Genomic DNA, 17,035 nt, shown 5'->3' on the forward strand with positions numbered 1-17,035 from the left:
AGCCTGGGTAGACTGCATTACCTAAGTCCCAGGGCCAGGCCCAGTGCCCAGAGCCCCTGAGGGGCCCCTGAGGTGGGCCGGCATGAGCTCCCAGCCCCCAAACTAGGTCAGTCATTGGTCCTTGCCCCTTCAGTCTTTATGCTCCGTCGTCTCTCTTCTGCTGATTCAAAGCTTACCCTCTTTCCTCAGCGACTGATGGATGCCATTTGCCTCAGTTTACCCAGGTAAACAAACTTTGACTCTCTGGCAGTTTGCTCTGGGGGTAGGGGGAGCTGTTTCCTCCATCCTTTGGAACAAGGGGCCCCATGTCTTCATTTTGCACAAGTCACACAGCCAGTTCTGCTCATCGGGCTATCAACGACAGGTATGGGGACGCTTGGTATCTGAGCAGGACCAGGGTCAGCGTGCCGTAGGGGCTGGCCTCTGAAAGGCGCCCGGGCTAGCTGCGCAGGGCTGCCAGGCCCGCAGTCCCACGAGGACGCCGTCCTGAGCGCCTACTGTGTGCCCCTGAGGGCGGCAGTGTGGGCCCGACGGCCGCACACAGAAGCTCCTTTCTTCCAGGAGTTTACGAAGGAGAGCGTTTATAAATAGGACAAAGCCGGGCGGTCCCGGGCCTCCCAGGCAAGAGTGGGAGCGAACCAGGGCGGAGCGACAGCAGGGAGGCCCGCAGTGGGGCGCAGGCTCGCCCCCACCGGGCAGCAGCCTCGCCCGCTCGCGGGGCTGAAAGGGCCTCTGTGTCCCGTCCCCGCGCCCCCGGGTCAGGAGCGCGTTTCCTCAGTTGCGCAGACCCAGGGGCTCCATGGCCCTCTGGGGACAGACACAAATAGTTCCCGGCCCAGCTGCCGGGCCAGTTACCTTGGGAACCAAACTCAATGATCTGACGTCACTGGGCCGTTGCATGGCAACCGGCGCCAACTCCCGTTCCCTCCCTCCCCGCCCCCGCGCTGAGGTCACCATCGTCAGGGAGACGACTGGGCGGGGCCAGGGCGGGGCGAGGCGAGGCAGCGGGCGGAGGCGGAGGCCGAGTCACCGCCCTCCCGGGCCGGCAGCGTCCCCGTCGCCCCTTCCCCCGCGCCCCTTGTCGCGCCCCGAGCTGCAGCCTCGGTCCCGGCGCTGCTCTCCTCTTCAACGGAAGGGACCGGCCCCAGAGGAGGAAACGGCGTCGCCAGGCTCGTGACGCCCAGACACCCCGCCCTGCCCTCGGGCCAGCCAGCATAGCCTGTGGCCGGAGAAGGTCCCATTGTGGCCTCCGCACGCCCCGCAGCCGGGACTTTTATCGCAGAAAGAGGCTTTTGTTCGCCTCGCCCTGTCTGACTGCCCGGGTTCCTGTTCCCAGCTCAGGCCCCAGCGTGAGTTCTGCTTGGGTGACAAGGAGCAGATTGCAGCGCCGGGTGTTTTCACCCGCAGCCCCTCGGGTCACCTAGGAGGGTCTCTGAGGGCTTGGCCGCGCGCCTTGGGGGAGGAGTCGGCGAGCCGTGCTCACGCCACTGCGCCCTCCCAGCCTCGCTCCCGCACTCCTGCGCCTCCTCTGGGCCAGACCTCCCCTGGGGGAGGGAAGTGGGGCGTGTGGGCCTTGGTCTCTCCGCTTGTCCGTCACACCATAAGCCAAAACACCGAACTCCTTTCCGTCGGGTTGATTCTGACTTATGGCAACCCACTTGTTACTGGGAAGAACTGCTCCTTAAGGTTCTCTCAGCTGTAGCTCTGGTGGCGCAGCGCCCAAGGCATTTGACTGCTAACCAGAAGGCTGGCGGTTCAAACCCACCAGCCACTCTTAAGAAGGAAGGCTGGGCAATCTACTTCCATAGAGATACCTCCTGGGAGACCCACGGAGGGGTTGCTGTGTGTCGTAAATGGACTCTATAGCAGTGCGTTTAGTTTTGGTTTTTAATCTTATTGGAAGATCACCAGGCCTTTCTTTCACAGCACTGCTGGGTGGGTTCGAACTGCCAGCCTTTCTGTTAGTTGTTGTTGTTGTTGTTGTTGTTATGTGCCATCGAGTCGGTCCCGACTCATAGCGACCCCTCCTTGGGTTTCCGAGGCAGTATCACTACGGAAGTAGATTGCCCCATCTTCCTTCTGATTGTAGCAGAGTGCAAACTGCTTGCCCCACCGGGGACCTTTCTTTAGATCGAGTGCTGGTGCCATCAGCCCGGATCTGTTGCACGTCCCTGCCTCTGGCTATGTGTCCTACACTCTTCTCTTGCTAGAGGACCTTGGTTGTCCTCTTCAAGTTCAATGTGGTGAAGGCCATCTGGGGGAATGTTTTTCCTGGACCAAACACTATTTCAAAAAGTACTACTAAAACATAGGTGGTTAGTAGCAAAGCTAGATTTTGAGGTGAATCCTGTTTCCTCATTGGTTGACATTTAAATTTCACAGATGCAAAGGACTCCTTTTAAAGCCATGCAATTGGTGGCATTACACTTAAAGTGGCAGATATGTCAGAAGCACTCAGAGGAAAGTGCTAGTGGTTGGCAGAATAGTCACAGACAAGGGCCTGTGGAGTGGATGGTACATCACAAGACTTAGCCTAAGAGTGGGCTGGGGTCTTTCTGGCTCTCTCTGACCTTGGACAAGCATCTGACCCCATCCCAAACATGGCTAGGCCTGGAGTCCCCACCTCTTACTGTAGGTGAGGTGACTTTATTTGCCAGGGAGCCTTCCCATGCAGGGGAGGGAGATTAGGGTGGTGTCACCTGCAGTGTCACCTAGGGGAGTCAGGAGGGCACAGGCAGCCCTCCTTTTCTCTCTGGGCAGGGTAGGGCCTCAGGGTGTGGCAGAATGGTGGCTCAGAGAGGCACCTGGAGTGCTGGACAGGGAAGGCCTCTCCAGCGTGAGATCCAGATGGGAGCAGAGGAACTGGAGACCTCAGTTTCCTCTCTGGTCATGTACGTGCCAGCCTGTGGGCCTGGAGCTTCTGGAAGCCATATTGCCTGCATGGAGCAGAAGCCTTGAAGAGACCAGAGCCACCATGGACAGGCAGGGGGTCAAACAAAGAAAGAGGCCTGACGGCTGTGGGTGCCTAGCACCAGGCTTCTTGAGGGTCATTTCCATGCTAGCCCTTCTGGGTCCAGCTCATCAGTCCTGTTTGTGCCTAAGAGACCCAATTAAGAGATGCCTGACCCATATGCATCAATAGCTGACCAAAAGGCTAGAGGTTCAAGCCCACAGAAAGGCACCACGGATGGAAGGCCTGGCAATCTCTTTCTGAAAATCCAGCCAGTGAACACCCTTTGGAGCAAGTTCTACTGTGATACTATGAGGGCAACACAAGTTGGCACCGACGCCATGGCAACTGGTGGGACAACACAGAGAGGATGGCGAAAACCCCGAGGAAGGAGACGGACATCGTTCTTATGCCCATTATTAAATGCTAGTGTTTTTTTCAAACTAACCAACCAAACAAACATGTGTTTATCACAGCAAACCCTTAAGGCAAATAGAAAACTCATAGATGAGGAACCTAAAGTTTGGGGACCTTCTCCAGTGCCACCCCATGTTCATGAGTGCAGGACTCTACAGGGTGGTCTAGCGTGTTTCTAGGCACAGCTCAGTGGGGGCTGCCTGGACAGACACCGCATTGGCCCGGCTCTGCCCTGAGGCCCTTTGCTGTGGATGGGTCCTTCCTGGGAATGCTGGACTGTTCAGCTCTAGCAGTGCGCCTTTGGCCACCTGCCCTTGTTCCTAAGAGCTTCCTAAGGGCACACGTCCAGGCTGACTCAGCTCAACCACTGGATCTTAAGGTTTATGCTGAGCCCCGACTTCTCAATACCTCAGAGATATCACGGGTTCAGTTCCAGCCATCACAATACAGCGAATATCGCAATAAAGCAAGTCACACACATTTTTTGGTTTCCCAGTGAATATAAAAGTCATGTTTACACTAGACTATATCTATTAAAGCAGCTCTGGTGGCACAGTGATTAAAGCATAACAGCTGCTAACCAAAACGTCGCTGGTTTGAACCCCCCAGTTGGTCTGTGGGAGAAAAGATGAGGCAGTCTGCTTCTGCGATGCTTTACGGTCCTGGAAACCCTGTGGGGCGGTTCTACTCTGTCCTACAGTGGTGCTGTGAGTCGGAATTGACGGCAGAGGACTTCAGGGCAATCTGTGAAGTGTCCGTTTCCGTTACGAAGGGAGCTCTGGTGGCGCAGTGGTTTAGGCATTTAGCTGCTAACCCAAGAGGTCATTGGTTTGACCACCAATTGCTCTGCAGAAGAAAGATGCGGCAGTCTGCTTCTGTTACACCCTTGGAAACACCCAGTGGTTTTCTCTCTGAGTCATTATCAACTCAGTGGCAGTGACTTTGGTTTTTTGGTTTATTTGGCATTAGGAAAAAGCTTAAAATACTGTGAGAAATACCAAAATGAGACACAGAGCCACGAGGTGAGCACACGCTGTTGGAAAAACAGTGCTGACGGATTTGCTCCACACAGGGTTGCTCAAACCAAACCAAACCACTACCGTCCAGTCAGCGCTCACTCATAGCGACCCCATTGGGTTTTCGAGGTGGTAAATCTTTAGAGGTAGATTACCTCATCTTCCTCCCACAGAAGGGCTGCTGGCTTGCCACAAACCTTCTATTTATAAGAACATATAACGTCTGTGAAGCACAGTAAAGCCATGTATGCCTGTAATCCCAGGGTTTAGGTCTGCCTGGCTGGGCTGCAGGTTTACCTTCTTTCCAGCAGAGGGAGCATTCCCTGTACTTAAACCCAAAAACCACCCCACTGCCAAGGAGTGGATTCCGACTAATAGCAACCCTAGGACAGAGTAGAACTGCCTCCAGTTTCCAAAGCTAAGTCTTCGTGGGAGGAGATTGTCACATCTTTCTGCCGAGTGTATGGTAGATTTGAACTGCTGACCTTCTGGTTAGTAGCCAAATGCCTTAACCTTAGCATCACTACAGCTCTGGAATCTAAAGATACTTTGGGCCTCAGGAAGCGGGCTGCTTCTTAGCTCTGAGAAGCTTCAGTCTTTCCTATCAATATTTAAATGTATATTCAAGAGCAGACTGTCAGCGTTTGGCTGCTTACCCCAAGGTTACCTGTACAACCCACCTAGTGGTACCACAGAAAACCACGCTTGGTGAGCAGCTTAAGTAGACATTGCAGCCAACACAATTCCACAGCACCCAGAGTCTCTCCAAATGAACACACACAAAACGGACCTCCGTTTTCCTGTGCACTTTGTCCCATGCCCCTTGGAGGACTGCCCTGTGGTATGATGGCTTTGTATAGAGACACTCTTTTCTGTTGGAATCCATGCCTCACAGCCAAACCTACAGACTTGCCCACACTCACATGGTGACGTTAACCATTATTAGCCCTGTGGTCACAGAGTAAACAAGAATATTAATATCAACACAAAACACATAAAAATACCAGATTTTTTTTTTTTTTTTACCATCCTCAAACTGGCCTGACATTTCTAACTTGTCTTACCAAAAATAAAAAAAGATATCCTTTAAAAAGTCTTTCAACTGTTCCTGTTTGAATTTGTACCTCCTGCCCTACACACACATCTCAGATGGGGAAAATGATCCCCTTTGGATCACAGATTGGGTTCTGGGCAACGGTTTAGTGATGATTTCGGAGTTCAGCTCAGGATCCACCCTGTGAGGCGCAGGAGGATGATGAAGCTGAAATGGGCAGAGGGGGGTGGAGCTTCACACAGATGGATTGAGAGCCTCAGCCTACCGACCCCAGCCCCAGGGAGCTCTGGAGATGGAACTGTCCCAAGTTGGGCCAGAAGGGTCAGGCCTTATCTTGCTGCATAAACCCATCGCAGGGTATGGGCCAGCCCGGGAGGGGTGTGACCTCGGGCCAGCAGATTTCTGAAGGGGCTGTCGCTGACAGTACTGTCCTTCGTTGAAGGGGCTGAGTGACCCAGCATCCACCACCACCACGGGATGCAGGCCAAAGTGTGCCTCTGACACCCACCAGGCTTGGTGGTACCCTTCCTTTACCAAGCCCCTGCTGGGCTCAGATGTTAACACCTGGACCTGCCCTCTGGCTCTCGGCCAGTCTGTAGGTTTCTTTAGGCAGAATCTCTGTTGACCGGCTGATCTCTTGGTGGCAGAACACATGACCAAAAAGGTGGCCATCGAACCTGGAGAAAGCTGGCAGTCAGACATTAGCCCTACCAAGGCGAGAAGGCGCTGGGGCTGGGAGCTCCCTGCTGTTGAGTGTGGAGGTGCCAGGCTTCATGGGGGTGAATTTGTAACTCTGTCAGGCCCCAGTTCCCCAGCCCAGGAGTCTATGACATGCCACCACCCCATTATTCTGAGCACTGTGTATTCTTCACATCTTGCATGCTGTCTCTATCCTGCTAGTGCGCTGCCCTGAGATGGCCACTCTGTTCAGTTTTCACGCATCTAACCTGGTGGGGCTTGTGGGGTCTTCATGTGCCAGTGATGGGCTGGGTTACTTCCACTGCTGCTGCTCCTGCGTCTGGCATGGGGCATTTCCTCAAAGTACTGTCATCAGTTCTTCTTCTCTTCTTGCCCTCCAGTGTCTCCTTGGCCATCTTATCCAGAGCCATGGGTCACCCGCTTCTCTTCAGGTTGGACTCCCCATCCTTGAGTGGGCAGCTCTGACCACCTCTCAGTACACTAGCACGTGGATGCCCGGCGTGTACCTGTGGGGAAGACTTGTTGCAGGCGGGTTTGCCAACACAACTATTTATCCCACCGGAAAGAGGAAGGCCAGGAGCCAGCAGGGACAGTCAGCCCAGCTGAAGCCACTTTGTTCTCCTTCAGGACAGGACCGAGTACGTCAGCTAAAAGTAGAAGGCCAGGTTCAAAGGGACCAATGATGTATGGCCTCAGCACTGCAGAGTCCGATGCAAGGCAGGGTCACAGGACCCAGCCTGGATTTGACAACCTGCTGTCACACCCCACTGGACCAGCACCAGGAGTGGCTTTGAGGGGCACAGGTCAGATTCCAAAAAAGGGGGGCAATCAAAGCTAGGTTGGTCATATCTAGCCTTATTAGGGAACTTACAGACAGAGGTAGAGGCCAGGACTTCCACCTGGGGGTCCCGTGGGTAGAGGTGGGGTGTGGGCTGTGTGGCGTGTGGGTTTAGGTACCCCTGACACTCAGGGAAAACAATGTGCTTAGGGACAAGGACATGCAGGGGACCCAGGAGGAAACACATCTGTTCTCTGATGGATGTAGTTGTTTTTGTCCCAGTCAATAGATTTTAATTGACATTACCATGGAGTCAGGTGTTGGGTGTGTTTTCTCTTGGCCAAGGTCACTCGCTCAGTCAAGGACTCTGGTTCTCTCCCAGAGTCCCATGCAGCTGGATGGTGAACCTTGGTGTCAGGGTGTCCCGTTGAGTAGCCATGTCCTCCACGAGTTAATGTGAGCCCCTAATGAATGCTTTCTTGGTGGAAAGGTGAGGTGCCCCTGATATATCAGGGAGTAACATGTGAGGTGCAAGACCTAGATTTACTTCAACTTCTTTCTAAAAGCCGACATGTCATCTCACGTTCATTATATCCACAAAGACTGTTTCCAACCCAGGTCGCATTCCAAGATGCCGAGGGTTAGGGCTTTGACATAGCTTCTGGGGGCACAATTCAATCTGTAACACGGGCCCACTTGACCTTTGCTTTCACGGCCTGGGGACAGTATCCATCTCACCTACAGAAAAAATGTGGCTCCTTGAGGGAAAGGGTTAGACTCGTGGTTGACTTTGCTCCCTTCTTGGGAGCCAGCACCCTAACTTTCTCACATGAGCTATGTTTGTGTGTCAACTTGGCTGGGCCTGGTTGAGTGACTGGGCAGCTGGTGGTAGTTAATCCCCATGATGAGACTGGCAATCAACTCCATGGTGAGATCTACCACAAGCAGCTGAGTAGCTGCCTTTGGGATGTGGTCTGCCTCCTGTGTATAAGGAGAAGCCCTGGGAATGGTCTCTAGCCTCTGGCACGCTTGGACCCTGCATGGAGCCACGTTGTTGCTCAGCAGCCTGCTGTGCTCTGCCAATCTTGGGGCTTACAATGGACTTAAGTTAATGCCTGCCATGTGGTTTGGTAACATTTCACTTGTCAACCTTGGGGCTTCTCAGCCTCAGCAGCCAGCAGCTGTCTGAGTGAAGACATGCCTCTAACTTCAGTGGGCTGGGAGCAGGAGGCAGAGCTGGACCCCAAGGTTGAGGAGCTTTCACCCAGCCCCTAGAGCCTGGCACTTTGAACTTGGTCTTAAAGCCTCCAAACTGAGAGAGAATAAACTCCTGTTTGTTAAGGCCATCCCATTTGTGGTATATTCTTGTCAGAGCGGCACTAGGTAACCAGAACAGGCTATCTGCAAGGCAGGTGAGGCCGGGTGGGTGATATCTGTAACTGACACAAGCCAGGTAGATGGGGATGGATCCCTGGCCATCTGCCTCCTCAAAGGTGGGCAGCTCAGTCCCCTGAAGAGATGCGGGCCCTCAGGTTTTTTTTTTTTTTTTTTTTTTAATTGTGTTGAAAACATATACAATAAGACATTCACCAACATAACCACTTCCACGTTTACAGCTCAGGGACATTGATGACATTTTTCATGTGGTGCCCTTATTGCTATCCTTTTCAAAAATATCTCACCACCTGTTAGCATATGCTCAATGTCCCCCAAACAAAAACTTCCCCTTTCCCCCTCCCTCCTACACCTCGTAACCACTAATGATCTTTGGTATGTATATATGTATCTTTTTTTTTCAACGTATCCAGAAATTTTCCCTCCTCACCCCTCCCACCCCGGGTAACCAACAAAGAAAGTTTCCTTCCACATGTAAACTTTTCCTTGACTTTTACAATAATGGACTAATACAATATTTGTCCTCCTGTGATTGACTTACTTCACTCAGCATGATGTCCTCCAAGTTCATCCACGTTATGCAGTGTTTTGCAGATTCTACATCATTCTTTAGGGTTGCGTAGTATTCCATCATGTGTATGTATCACAGTTTATCCATTACTTGGTTGATGGGCACTTAGGTTGTTTCCATCTCTTTACTATTGTAAATAGTGCTGTGATGAACATGGGTGTGCATATATCTGTTCTTGTCCTGCCTTTCAGTTCTTTAGGACAAATACCTAGTAATAGAATTGCTGGATCAAATGGTATTTCTATTTCCAACTTTTTAAGGAATCACCATACTGGTTTCCACAGTGGTTGTACCATTTTACAGTCCCACCAGCAGGGTTATGAGAGTCCTAATCTCTCCACATCCTCACCAGCATTTGTCATTTTCTGTCTTGTTGAACTTTGCTATTAGTGCTAGGGTGAGATGGTATCTCATGGTTGTTTTGATCTGCATCTCCCTAGTGAGAACCCTCAGTTTTACAAGAGAAACAAAAATCTGGCTTTGTATGTAAACTCTCCTGATTTTAAAAAATATTTTTGTTGTGGTTGAAAACATACACAGCAGAACAGCAGTGCAACCATTTCCACGTGTACAGTTAATGACAGTGACATCATGTGGTGGAAAACGTGAAACTGTTCACTGTAGATGAGTTAGTAGGCCCAAGTAAGCCCGTGCTCAGCTTGCTTACTGGGTCCTCTGTCCCTGTCATGGACTGTAAATTTGAGAAGAGCTTTTGATTCTGTAGGAAGGTGCTGTGGAGTTGGGAGAGAGACAGACGCCAGCCATTCCTAGAACCCCTGATGCCTCCCATCGAGCCTTTCAAGTTACGGTTGTCAATTTGATCCCACAGAGATCATTCTTCAAGGAGCTCTGGTGGCACTGTGGTTAAGGCATTTGGCTGCTAACCAAAAGGACAGTGGTTCAAACCCATCAGCCAGTCCATGGGAGAAAGCTGAGGCCCTCTGCTTCTGTAAAGAGGCACAGCCTTGGAAACCCTCTGGGAGTCGTCATGAGTTGGAATCGATGGCAGTGAGTTTTGTGGTCTGGAGACAGTTCTTTCAAAGAGCACAACGCTCAAAGCATCCGTTCTTTACTAATTAAGATGAACTGTTGCTTGGTTTAAAGAAGACTCCAGGGGATGTTGTTGGTTTAAGGGTTAAAGATTATCTCAGGGCAATGGCTTCAGGAGTTCATCCACCTTCCATGGCTCTAGCAAGTCTGGAGCCCAAGAAAATATCCTGATTTTTATTTGTGCAGTTATTGTTAAACTGTTAACACTCTGGTATATTTTCGGTCCATTTGCAACTCACATACTTGTTCATTGCTGCAGCTCCAATTCTCTGAATGGGTCTCACATGGTCCTGAGTTTTAAATGTTTGTAATTATTTCACAATTTGAGAAACACATTCTAGGAAAACAAATCCACCAGTGACTCCTGTTGGGAAACAGACTTAATCCATTTTTGTGTTAATGACGTCAGACCCGAGTACTGAGTACCGTGGGTCCTGAACCTAGTCCCTTCTGAGTTATCAAAACAGAACAGACTGAGGCTCCGGCAGGGCAGATGGAAGATGCCATATGAGACAAACAGACGGGAGACACCGTATGAGACAAACACAGGCCAGTTGCATCTACCAGCCCAGCAACTCCAAGGGTGTGAGCAGCTACTGGAAGCTGAATGGGACAATAGGTCTCTCCCTGGAGCCATGTCCTGAATTCAGACTTCAAATGTCCTGAACTGTGAAACAATCAATTTCTGTTATTTAAACCCACCGTTTGTGTTTACTTGTTTTTGCTATGGTGACACTTGGTAGCTAAGACAGGCTCCCATGTAAAGACTCCGCTGGGAATGAAGAAATAAATGAATCCATGGCCAGGGCTGTGGCGTGAAGGTGTTCAGGTGCCACCTGCATAAGGCACCTGGCCAAGTAAAAGGAGTTGGGGCTGACGCCCAATGGGAGCTTCTCTCACCATCACGTGACCTGCAGTGGCACTGTGTCTAGCCACAGTGCCCTAAATGCAGGCAGGCCACGGTCAACACGAGAAGCCATGTCAAGGTATCTGATTTGCAAGGAGGTTTCCTGCGATTCAATCTGAGAATCCCACTTCCTAGAAATCCCTTTGTTGTTGTTATTGTTGTTGGGTGCCATCGTGTCGGCTCCGACTCACAGGAACCCTGTGTACAACAGAGCGAAACACTGCCTCATGTACCACCCTCACAATCCTTACCATGCTTGAGCCCATCATTGTACCAACGGTGTCAATCCATCTTATGGAGGACCTTCCCCTTCACTGACTCCCCACTTTACCACGCATGATGTCCTTCTCCAGCAAATGGGCCCTTCCGACCACATGACCAAAGTAGGTGAGACGAACTCTGGCCAATCTCGCTTCCAAAGAGCATTCTGGCTGAACTTCTCCCAGGACAGATTTGTTCTTTTCTCTGCCAGTCCATGGTACTTTAGTATTCTTCACCAACACTGCAATGCAAAGACAGCAAATCTTATTCTGTCTTCCTTATTCACTGTCCAGCTTTCACATGCACATAAGGCAATTGAAAATAATGTGGTTCGGATGAGGCGCACCTTAGTCTTCAAAGTGACAGTTTTGTTTCTTACCACTTTAAAGAGGTCTTTAGCAGCGGATTTGCCCAGGACAATACAATCTCTGATTTGCTGGCTGCTGCTTCTATGGGCATTGACTGTAGATGCAGGTAAAATGAAATCCCTGACAACCTCAATCTTTTCTCCATTTATCATGATGCTGCTTATTAGTCCAGTTGTGAGGATTTTTGTTTTCTTTATGTTGAGGTGTAATCCATACTGTAGATCAGTAAGCGCTTCAAGTCATCTTCACTTTCAGCAACCAAGGTTGAGTCAGAGCCAACTCAGTGGCAGATGACTTAATGAGTCTTCCTCTAATCCTAATGCCACGTTCTCCTTTATATAGTCCAGCTTCTTGGGTTATTTGCTCAGCATACAGATTGAATAAGTATGGTGAAATGATACAACCCTGACATATACCTTTCCTGATTTTAAACCATGCAGTATCCCTTGTTCTGTTCCAATGACAGACAGCCTCCTGATCTATGTATAGGTTCGTCATGAGCACGATCCAGTGTTTTGGAATTCCCATGCTTCTTAATGTTATACATAATTTGTTATGATCCACACAGCTAAATGCTTTTGCATAGTCAATAAAACACATGTAAACATCTTTCTGGTATTGTTTGGTTTCAGTAAAGATCCATCTGACATCAGCAATGATATCCCTCATTCCATGTCCTCTTTTGAATCTAGCTTGCATTTCTGGAAGTTACTTGTCAATATATTGCAGCAACTGTTTTTTAGTTATCTTCAGTAAGATTTTACTTGTATGAGATATTCATGATATTGTTTGATAATTTCCACATTCTATTGGATCACCTTTCTTTAGAATGGGTGTAAATACTGATGTCTTCAAGCCAGTTGGCCAGGTAGCTGTCTTCCAAATTTCCTGGCATAAATTAGTAAGCACTTCCAGAGTAGCATCTGTTTGTTGAAATATCTTAAAGGATATTCCATCAATTCCTGGAGCCTTGTTTTTCAACTTCCTTATTCAATACCATTAGTTCTTGATCATACACTACCTCCTGGAGTAGTTGGACATCAAACAATTCTTTTTGGTACAGTGACTCTGTGTATTCCTTCCATCTTCTTTTCATGCTTCCTGCATCATTCAATATTTTGCCCATAGAATCCTTCAATATTGCAACTCGAGGCTTGAATTTTTTTCTTCACTTCTTTCAGTTTGAGAAATAATGAGGGTGTTCTGTTTTGGTTTTCTAACTCCAGGTCTTTGCACATTTCATTATATTTTACTTTGTCTTCTCAAGCTGCCCTTTGAAATCTTCTGTTCAATTCTTTTATTTCAGCATTTCTTCCCTTCACTTTAGTGAATTCGTTCAAGGGCAAGTTTCAAAGTCTCTTCTGACATTCATTTTGCTCTTTTCTTCCTTTCCTGTCTTTTTAATGACCTTTTGTTTTCTTCATGTATGATGTTCTTGATGTCATCCCTCAACTTGTCTGGTCTTTGGTCACTGGTGTTCAGTGTGTCAAATGTATTCTTCAGATGGTCTCTAAATTCAGGTGGGATGAAATCAAGATCGTATTTGGGTTCTCATGGGCTTACTTTAATTTTCTTTAGCTTCAACTTGAACTTGCATAGGAGCAGTTGATGGTCTGCTCCACAGTCAGCTCCTAGCCTTGTTTTGACCTATGATATTGAGCTTCTCTGTCTCTTCTTTACCCAGATACAGTTGATCTGATTTCTGTGTATTCCATCTGTTGAGATCCACATGTATAGTGGCCATTTATGGTGTTGAAAAAATGTATTTGCAATGAATAAGTCATTGATCTCACACAATTCTATCATATGGTCTCTGGTGTCATTTCTATCATAAAGGCCATCTTTTCCAACTACAGATGCTTCTTCTTTGTTCCCAATCACCAGTAGTTATCTCATTATTGCATGTTTGGTCAATTTCAGACTCCAGATATTGTTAAAAATCTTCAGTTTCTTCATTTTTGGCTTTAGTGGTTGGTGCATAAATTGGAATAATAGTAGTATTAATTGGTCTTCCTTGTAGGCATATGAATGTTATCCTATCACTGACAACATTGTACTTCAGGATAGGTCTTGAGATGTTCTTTTTGACCATGAATGCAACACTATTCCTCTTCAATTTGTCCTTCCCAGTAGATTATATGACTGTCTGATTCAAAATGGTCAATACCATTTCAGCTCACTAATGCCTAGAATATTGATCTTTATCCATTCCATTTCATTTTGACCACTTCCATTTTTCCTAGGTTCCTACTTTGTATATTCCACGTTCCAATTATTAATGGTTGTTTGCAGCTGTTTCTTCCCATTTTGAGTCATGACCCATCAGCAAGCGAGGTCCTGAAAGCGTCACTCCCTCCACATCATTAAGGTCGATTCGGCTCTGGGAGGCAGCTCTTCTCCAGCATATTTTTAGTGCCTTCCAACCTGAGGAGCTCATCTTCTGGCACTATATCAGACAGTGTTTCAGGGCTGTTCGTAAGGTTTTCACTGGCCAAGTTTGTCAGAAGTGGATGGTCCCATCCTTCTTCCAAGTCTGTCTCAGTCTGGAAGCTCCACTGAAACCTGTCCACCACGGGTGAGCCTGCTATTATTTGAAATACCTGTGGCATAGCCTCCAGCCTCACAGCAACACGCAAGACACCACAGCACAACAAACTGATAGGCGAGTGGTGGGGAAACCCCTTTAGTCCCAGGCAAACAGGGACAGTGGGTCACCTACCTGTTCCCACCACATTCCCAGGTATGGGTCCAGCCCGACTTGAGGAGAATAACAATAACAGGTGAAGTCTGCTTACGTATTAAGTGGTTCCCTGGGTAGTGCAACTGGTTAACACCCTCAGCTGCTAACCAAAGACTGAAGGTTTGAGTCCATCTGCAGGCACCTTGGATAAAAAGACCTGGCAATCTCTTTCCCAAAATGCAGCCCCTGGAAACCGTTGGAACACCATTCTACTCTGACACACAGGGCGTCGCCATGAGTCGGAGTTGACTCCAAGGGAACTGCTTTCTGGTTTAGTTGAATGGCAGCGCCATGTGTCCTGACCTGCATCACTCTGCTTGTATGTCATGCCACCTGTTTCATAAAGGCGGGGTCAGAGGTCCTGAGGGGGAGGTGATTTGCCCAAAGCAAGTGGTGGAGCTGGGGTTTGAACCCCCATGTGTCTCAGAGCCCTCTGCCCCCATTGCCTACCTCTCAGAGGGCCCTGGCAGAGCAGCCCAAGATGGCCAGGCCAGCATGGGTGCTGGGTGACAGTCAGGTCTGTCCTGCAGGAGCACACCTGCCTGGTGGAGGGTCCGGTCAGGACCATTTGTGCAGGGTTGAGACCACCCTGCCGCCCTGTCCCCCAGACCCTGCTCTTGCTCTTCTCTTTCTGCCCAGCTGCTCCCAAGCCTGGATGGAACGGGACCCCCTGAGAAGCCCTCTGAAGACAATTTTCTGATTCCAGAGCCTGCTAGCCCCCTCTTGTCCCTTTGCCCTGCTGCCCTCGGCTTGGATAAGGGGTGAGGCTGGCACTTAAAAAATAAACGCTCGCTGGTGGTTTATTGCCGGGTCTGGAGGGTGCCACCCAGGGCAGGAGTGGGCAGGCTGAGCAGGGCTGAGGGCCCCGAGGCAGTCCTTCTGGCGGGTCTAGTCACAGGTGGGGCCAGCCGGGGCCCGGTGGGGGGTGAGGTGGCTGGTCAGGAAGCGCACGGCTGAACGGATGCCCTCAATCGTCCGCCGCTCAACTGTCTCCAGCATGTTGGTGACTGAGCGCAGAGCCGAGCCCGTGCCCGCTGCCAGCCCAGAGGAGAAGGCCGAGCTGGCACTGCCCAGGATGCTGGAGGCCGAGTGCAGGCTGGGCCCCGTGCCCTGCAGCAGATCCGTCACAGAGCTGTGGCCGGTGGCCAGGAAGCCCGTGGCCATGCCCACGGCAGTATCAGACCACACCAGGATGTCTGCCAGGGAGCTGATGGAGCCCTCGCCCCCACCCAGCAAGCTGGTCATAGAGCGCATGTAGTTGTTCTCCTCATCGGCCATGTACAGGTTGGAGTCCAGGGGCCTCCTCCCCGGGGCCACGGGGCATGGGGCAGGCGAGGGGGGCGTGCTGCTCCCTGGGGACAGCAGGAAGGACTCAGCCGGTAGCCCGTCTGAGCTTTCCACCAGATTCTCAGGAACCACTGTGGCTTTCGTTTCAGGGGTCACGGCCTGTAGGCTCCCAACTGGCTCCTGAGTGGCCTCAGTGTTGCCAAAGGCCTGAGTGTCAGGCTGACCCGCGGCGTCTGCAGTGGGCTGGGCAGCGGGACTGACGGGTTGACCAGTAGCGTTCTCAGCTGGCTGTGTGTCAGCACCTGGGGAAGATGGAGTTAATTCCTGTCTCCCGCCGGGGCCAGCTTCACTCTGTGGCCTCTCTTCCTCGATCAGGGAGTGCCCTTGCAAAGTTAGGTCACTGTGACTCGTCTTTGCATCTTTAACCACCATGTCCAACAGCGGGTTCTGGTTGCTCCTGGACACTTGTAGGGCACCTGGGGCTTCACGGAGGAGCAGAGATGTGACAGCTTTGGGCTCCGGGCTGTCCTCTGGGACGCGCCCAGACTTGGCCTCCAAGGTGTCTTGCTGGATGGAGGCTTGACTGACGTCCTGCTGATTTGGTGCCACGGTGCCACTTTCCTGGCTTTGGGACCCGTCCACTGCGCTGTTTATAGACTGGTTGCCCCTCACGCTGCCCAGGGAGGCCTCGGGAGTGCCATGTGGGGGGTTGCTGGAGGCGCTGGCCTCTCCCGAAGGCTCGGTGGTCATCTATGCCCTCTGCCACTGTGGTGGTTCAAGGGAGTGGTCATGGCCCAGCCAGGCTGAGCTGCCCAGGTGGTGAAGTCACAGGGGCCTGTGGGCAGCTGGCGATGTCACAGGCAGGTCCAGAGCAAGGGTCTGAGGAGCTGCCCAAGGAGGGTAACAGTTGATAGCAGAGTTTGCAGGTCTGCAGGGACAGATAGCGAACGTCTGGGCAAAGGTGGCGCTGTGTGGGCTGGTCCTGACCCACGAGGAGTCATGTTGGTGGTGACTGACGGCCTGGGACGGAGATGCTGATTTATAACGGACCTTTACATGGGACGCCTCCCAGCTGCTCTGTGTCTATGTTGGTGACTCCGGACCAGGCTTGGACAGTCTTTCTGGAGCGGACTGGGTTCCCAGCAGCAGCGGGTGGGAACAAACAGCTCCTGGCCCCGGCCGTCCTTGCTGTGGGGCTGAGGCGCTTCCAAGGTATGGCAGCTATGGCATGTTTCCTGGGCGCCATCCGAAGGGGGCGCCACTGAGCAGTTTCTGTGAACCATTGCGGTTTCCATCACGAGCTGTGAGAGATTATTTCGGGAAATTCAAATGAATACTTTTGTATTTGAGAGACCTTTCCTGACTTCGGAAGGTGCCCTGGTGATGTAGTTGTTGAAGCACTCGACTGCTAACAAAAGGACCCTGCCAGCCTCTCTGCTGGAGAAAGATGAGGCCGTCAGCTTCGTGAGCTTCGGTAAAAGTTGACAGCCTTGGAGAAACTGTGGTGCAGTTCCACTCTGTCCTCTAGGGGCGCTGTGGGTC

The 17,035-nt window shown here is 50.7% G+C and overlaps 1 protein-coding gene across 1 annotated transcript; it reads right to left on the reverse strand.

Annotated features, from left to right (window-relative positions):
* Positions 1-15,094: 15,094 nt before the first annotated feature.
* Positions 15,095-16,243, reverse strand: TEX44 (testis expressed 44). Its single transcript, XM_007943820.1, has one exon. It carries the CDS (start codon positions 16,241-16,243, stop codon positions 15,095-15,097), a length of 1,149 nt encoding a protein of 382 aa, XP_007942011.1.
* Positions 16,244-17,035: the final 792 nt, after the last annotated feature.

The sequence above is a fragment of the Orycteropus afer genome, unplaced genomic scaffold (genome assembly GCF_000298275.1).
Source record: "Orycteropus afer afer isolate SDZICR_OR568_19922 unplaced genomic scaffold, OryAfe1.0 scaffold00006, whole genome shotgun sequence".
NCBI lineage: Eukaryota > Metazoa > Chordata > Mammalia > Tubulidentata > Orycteropodidae > Orycteropus > Orycteropus afer.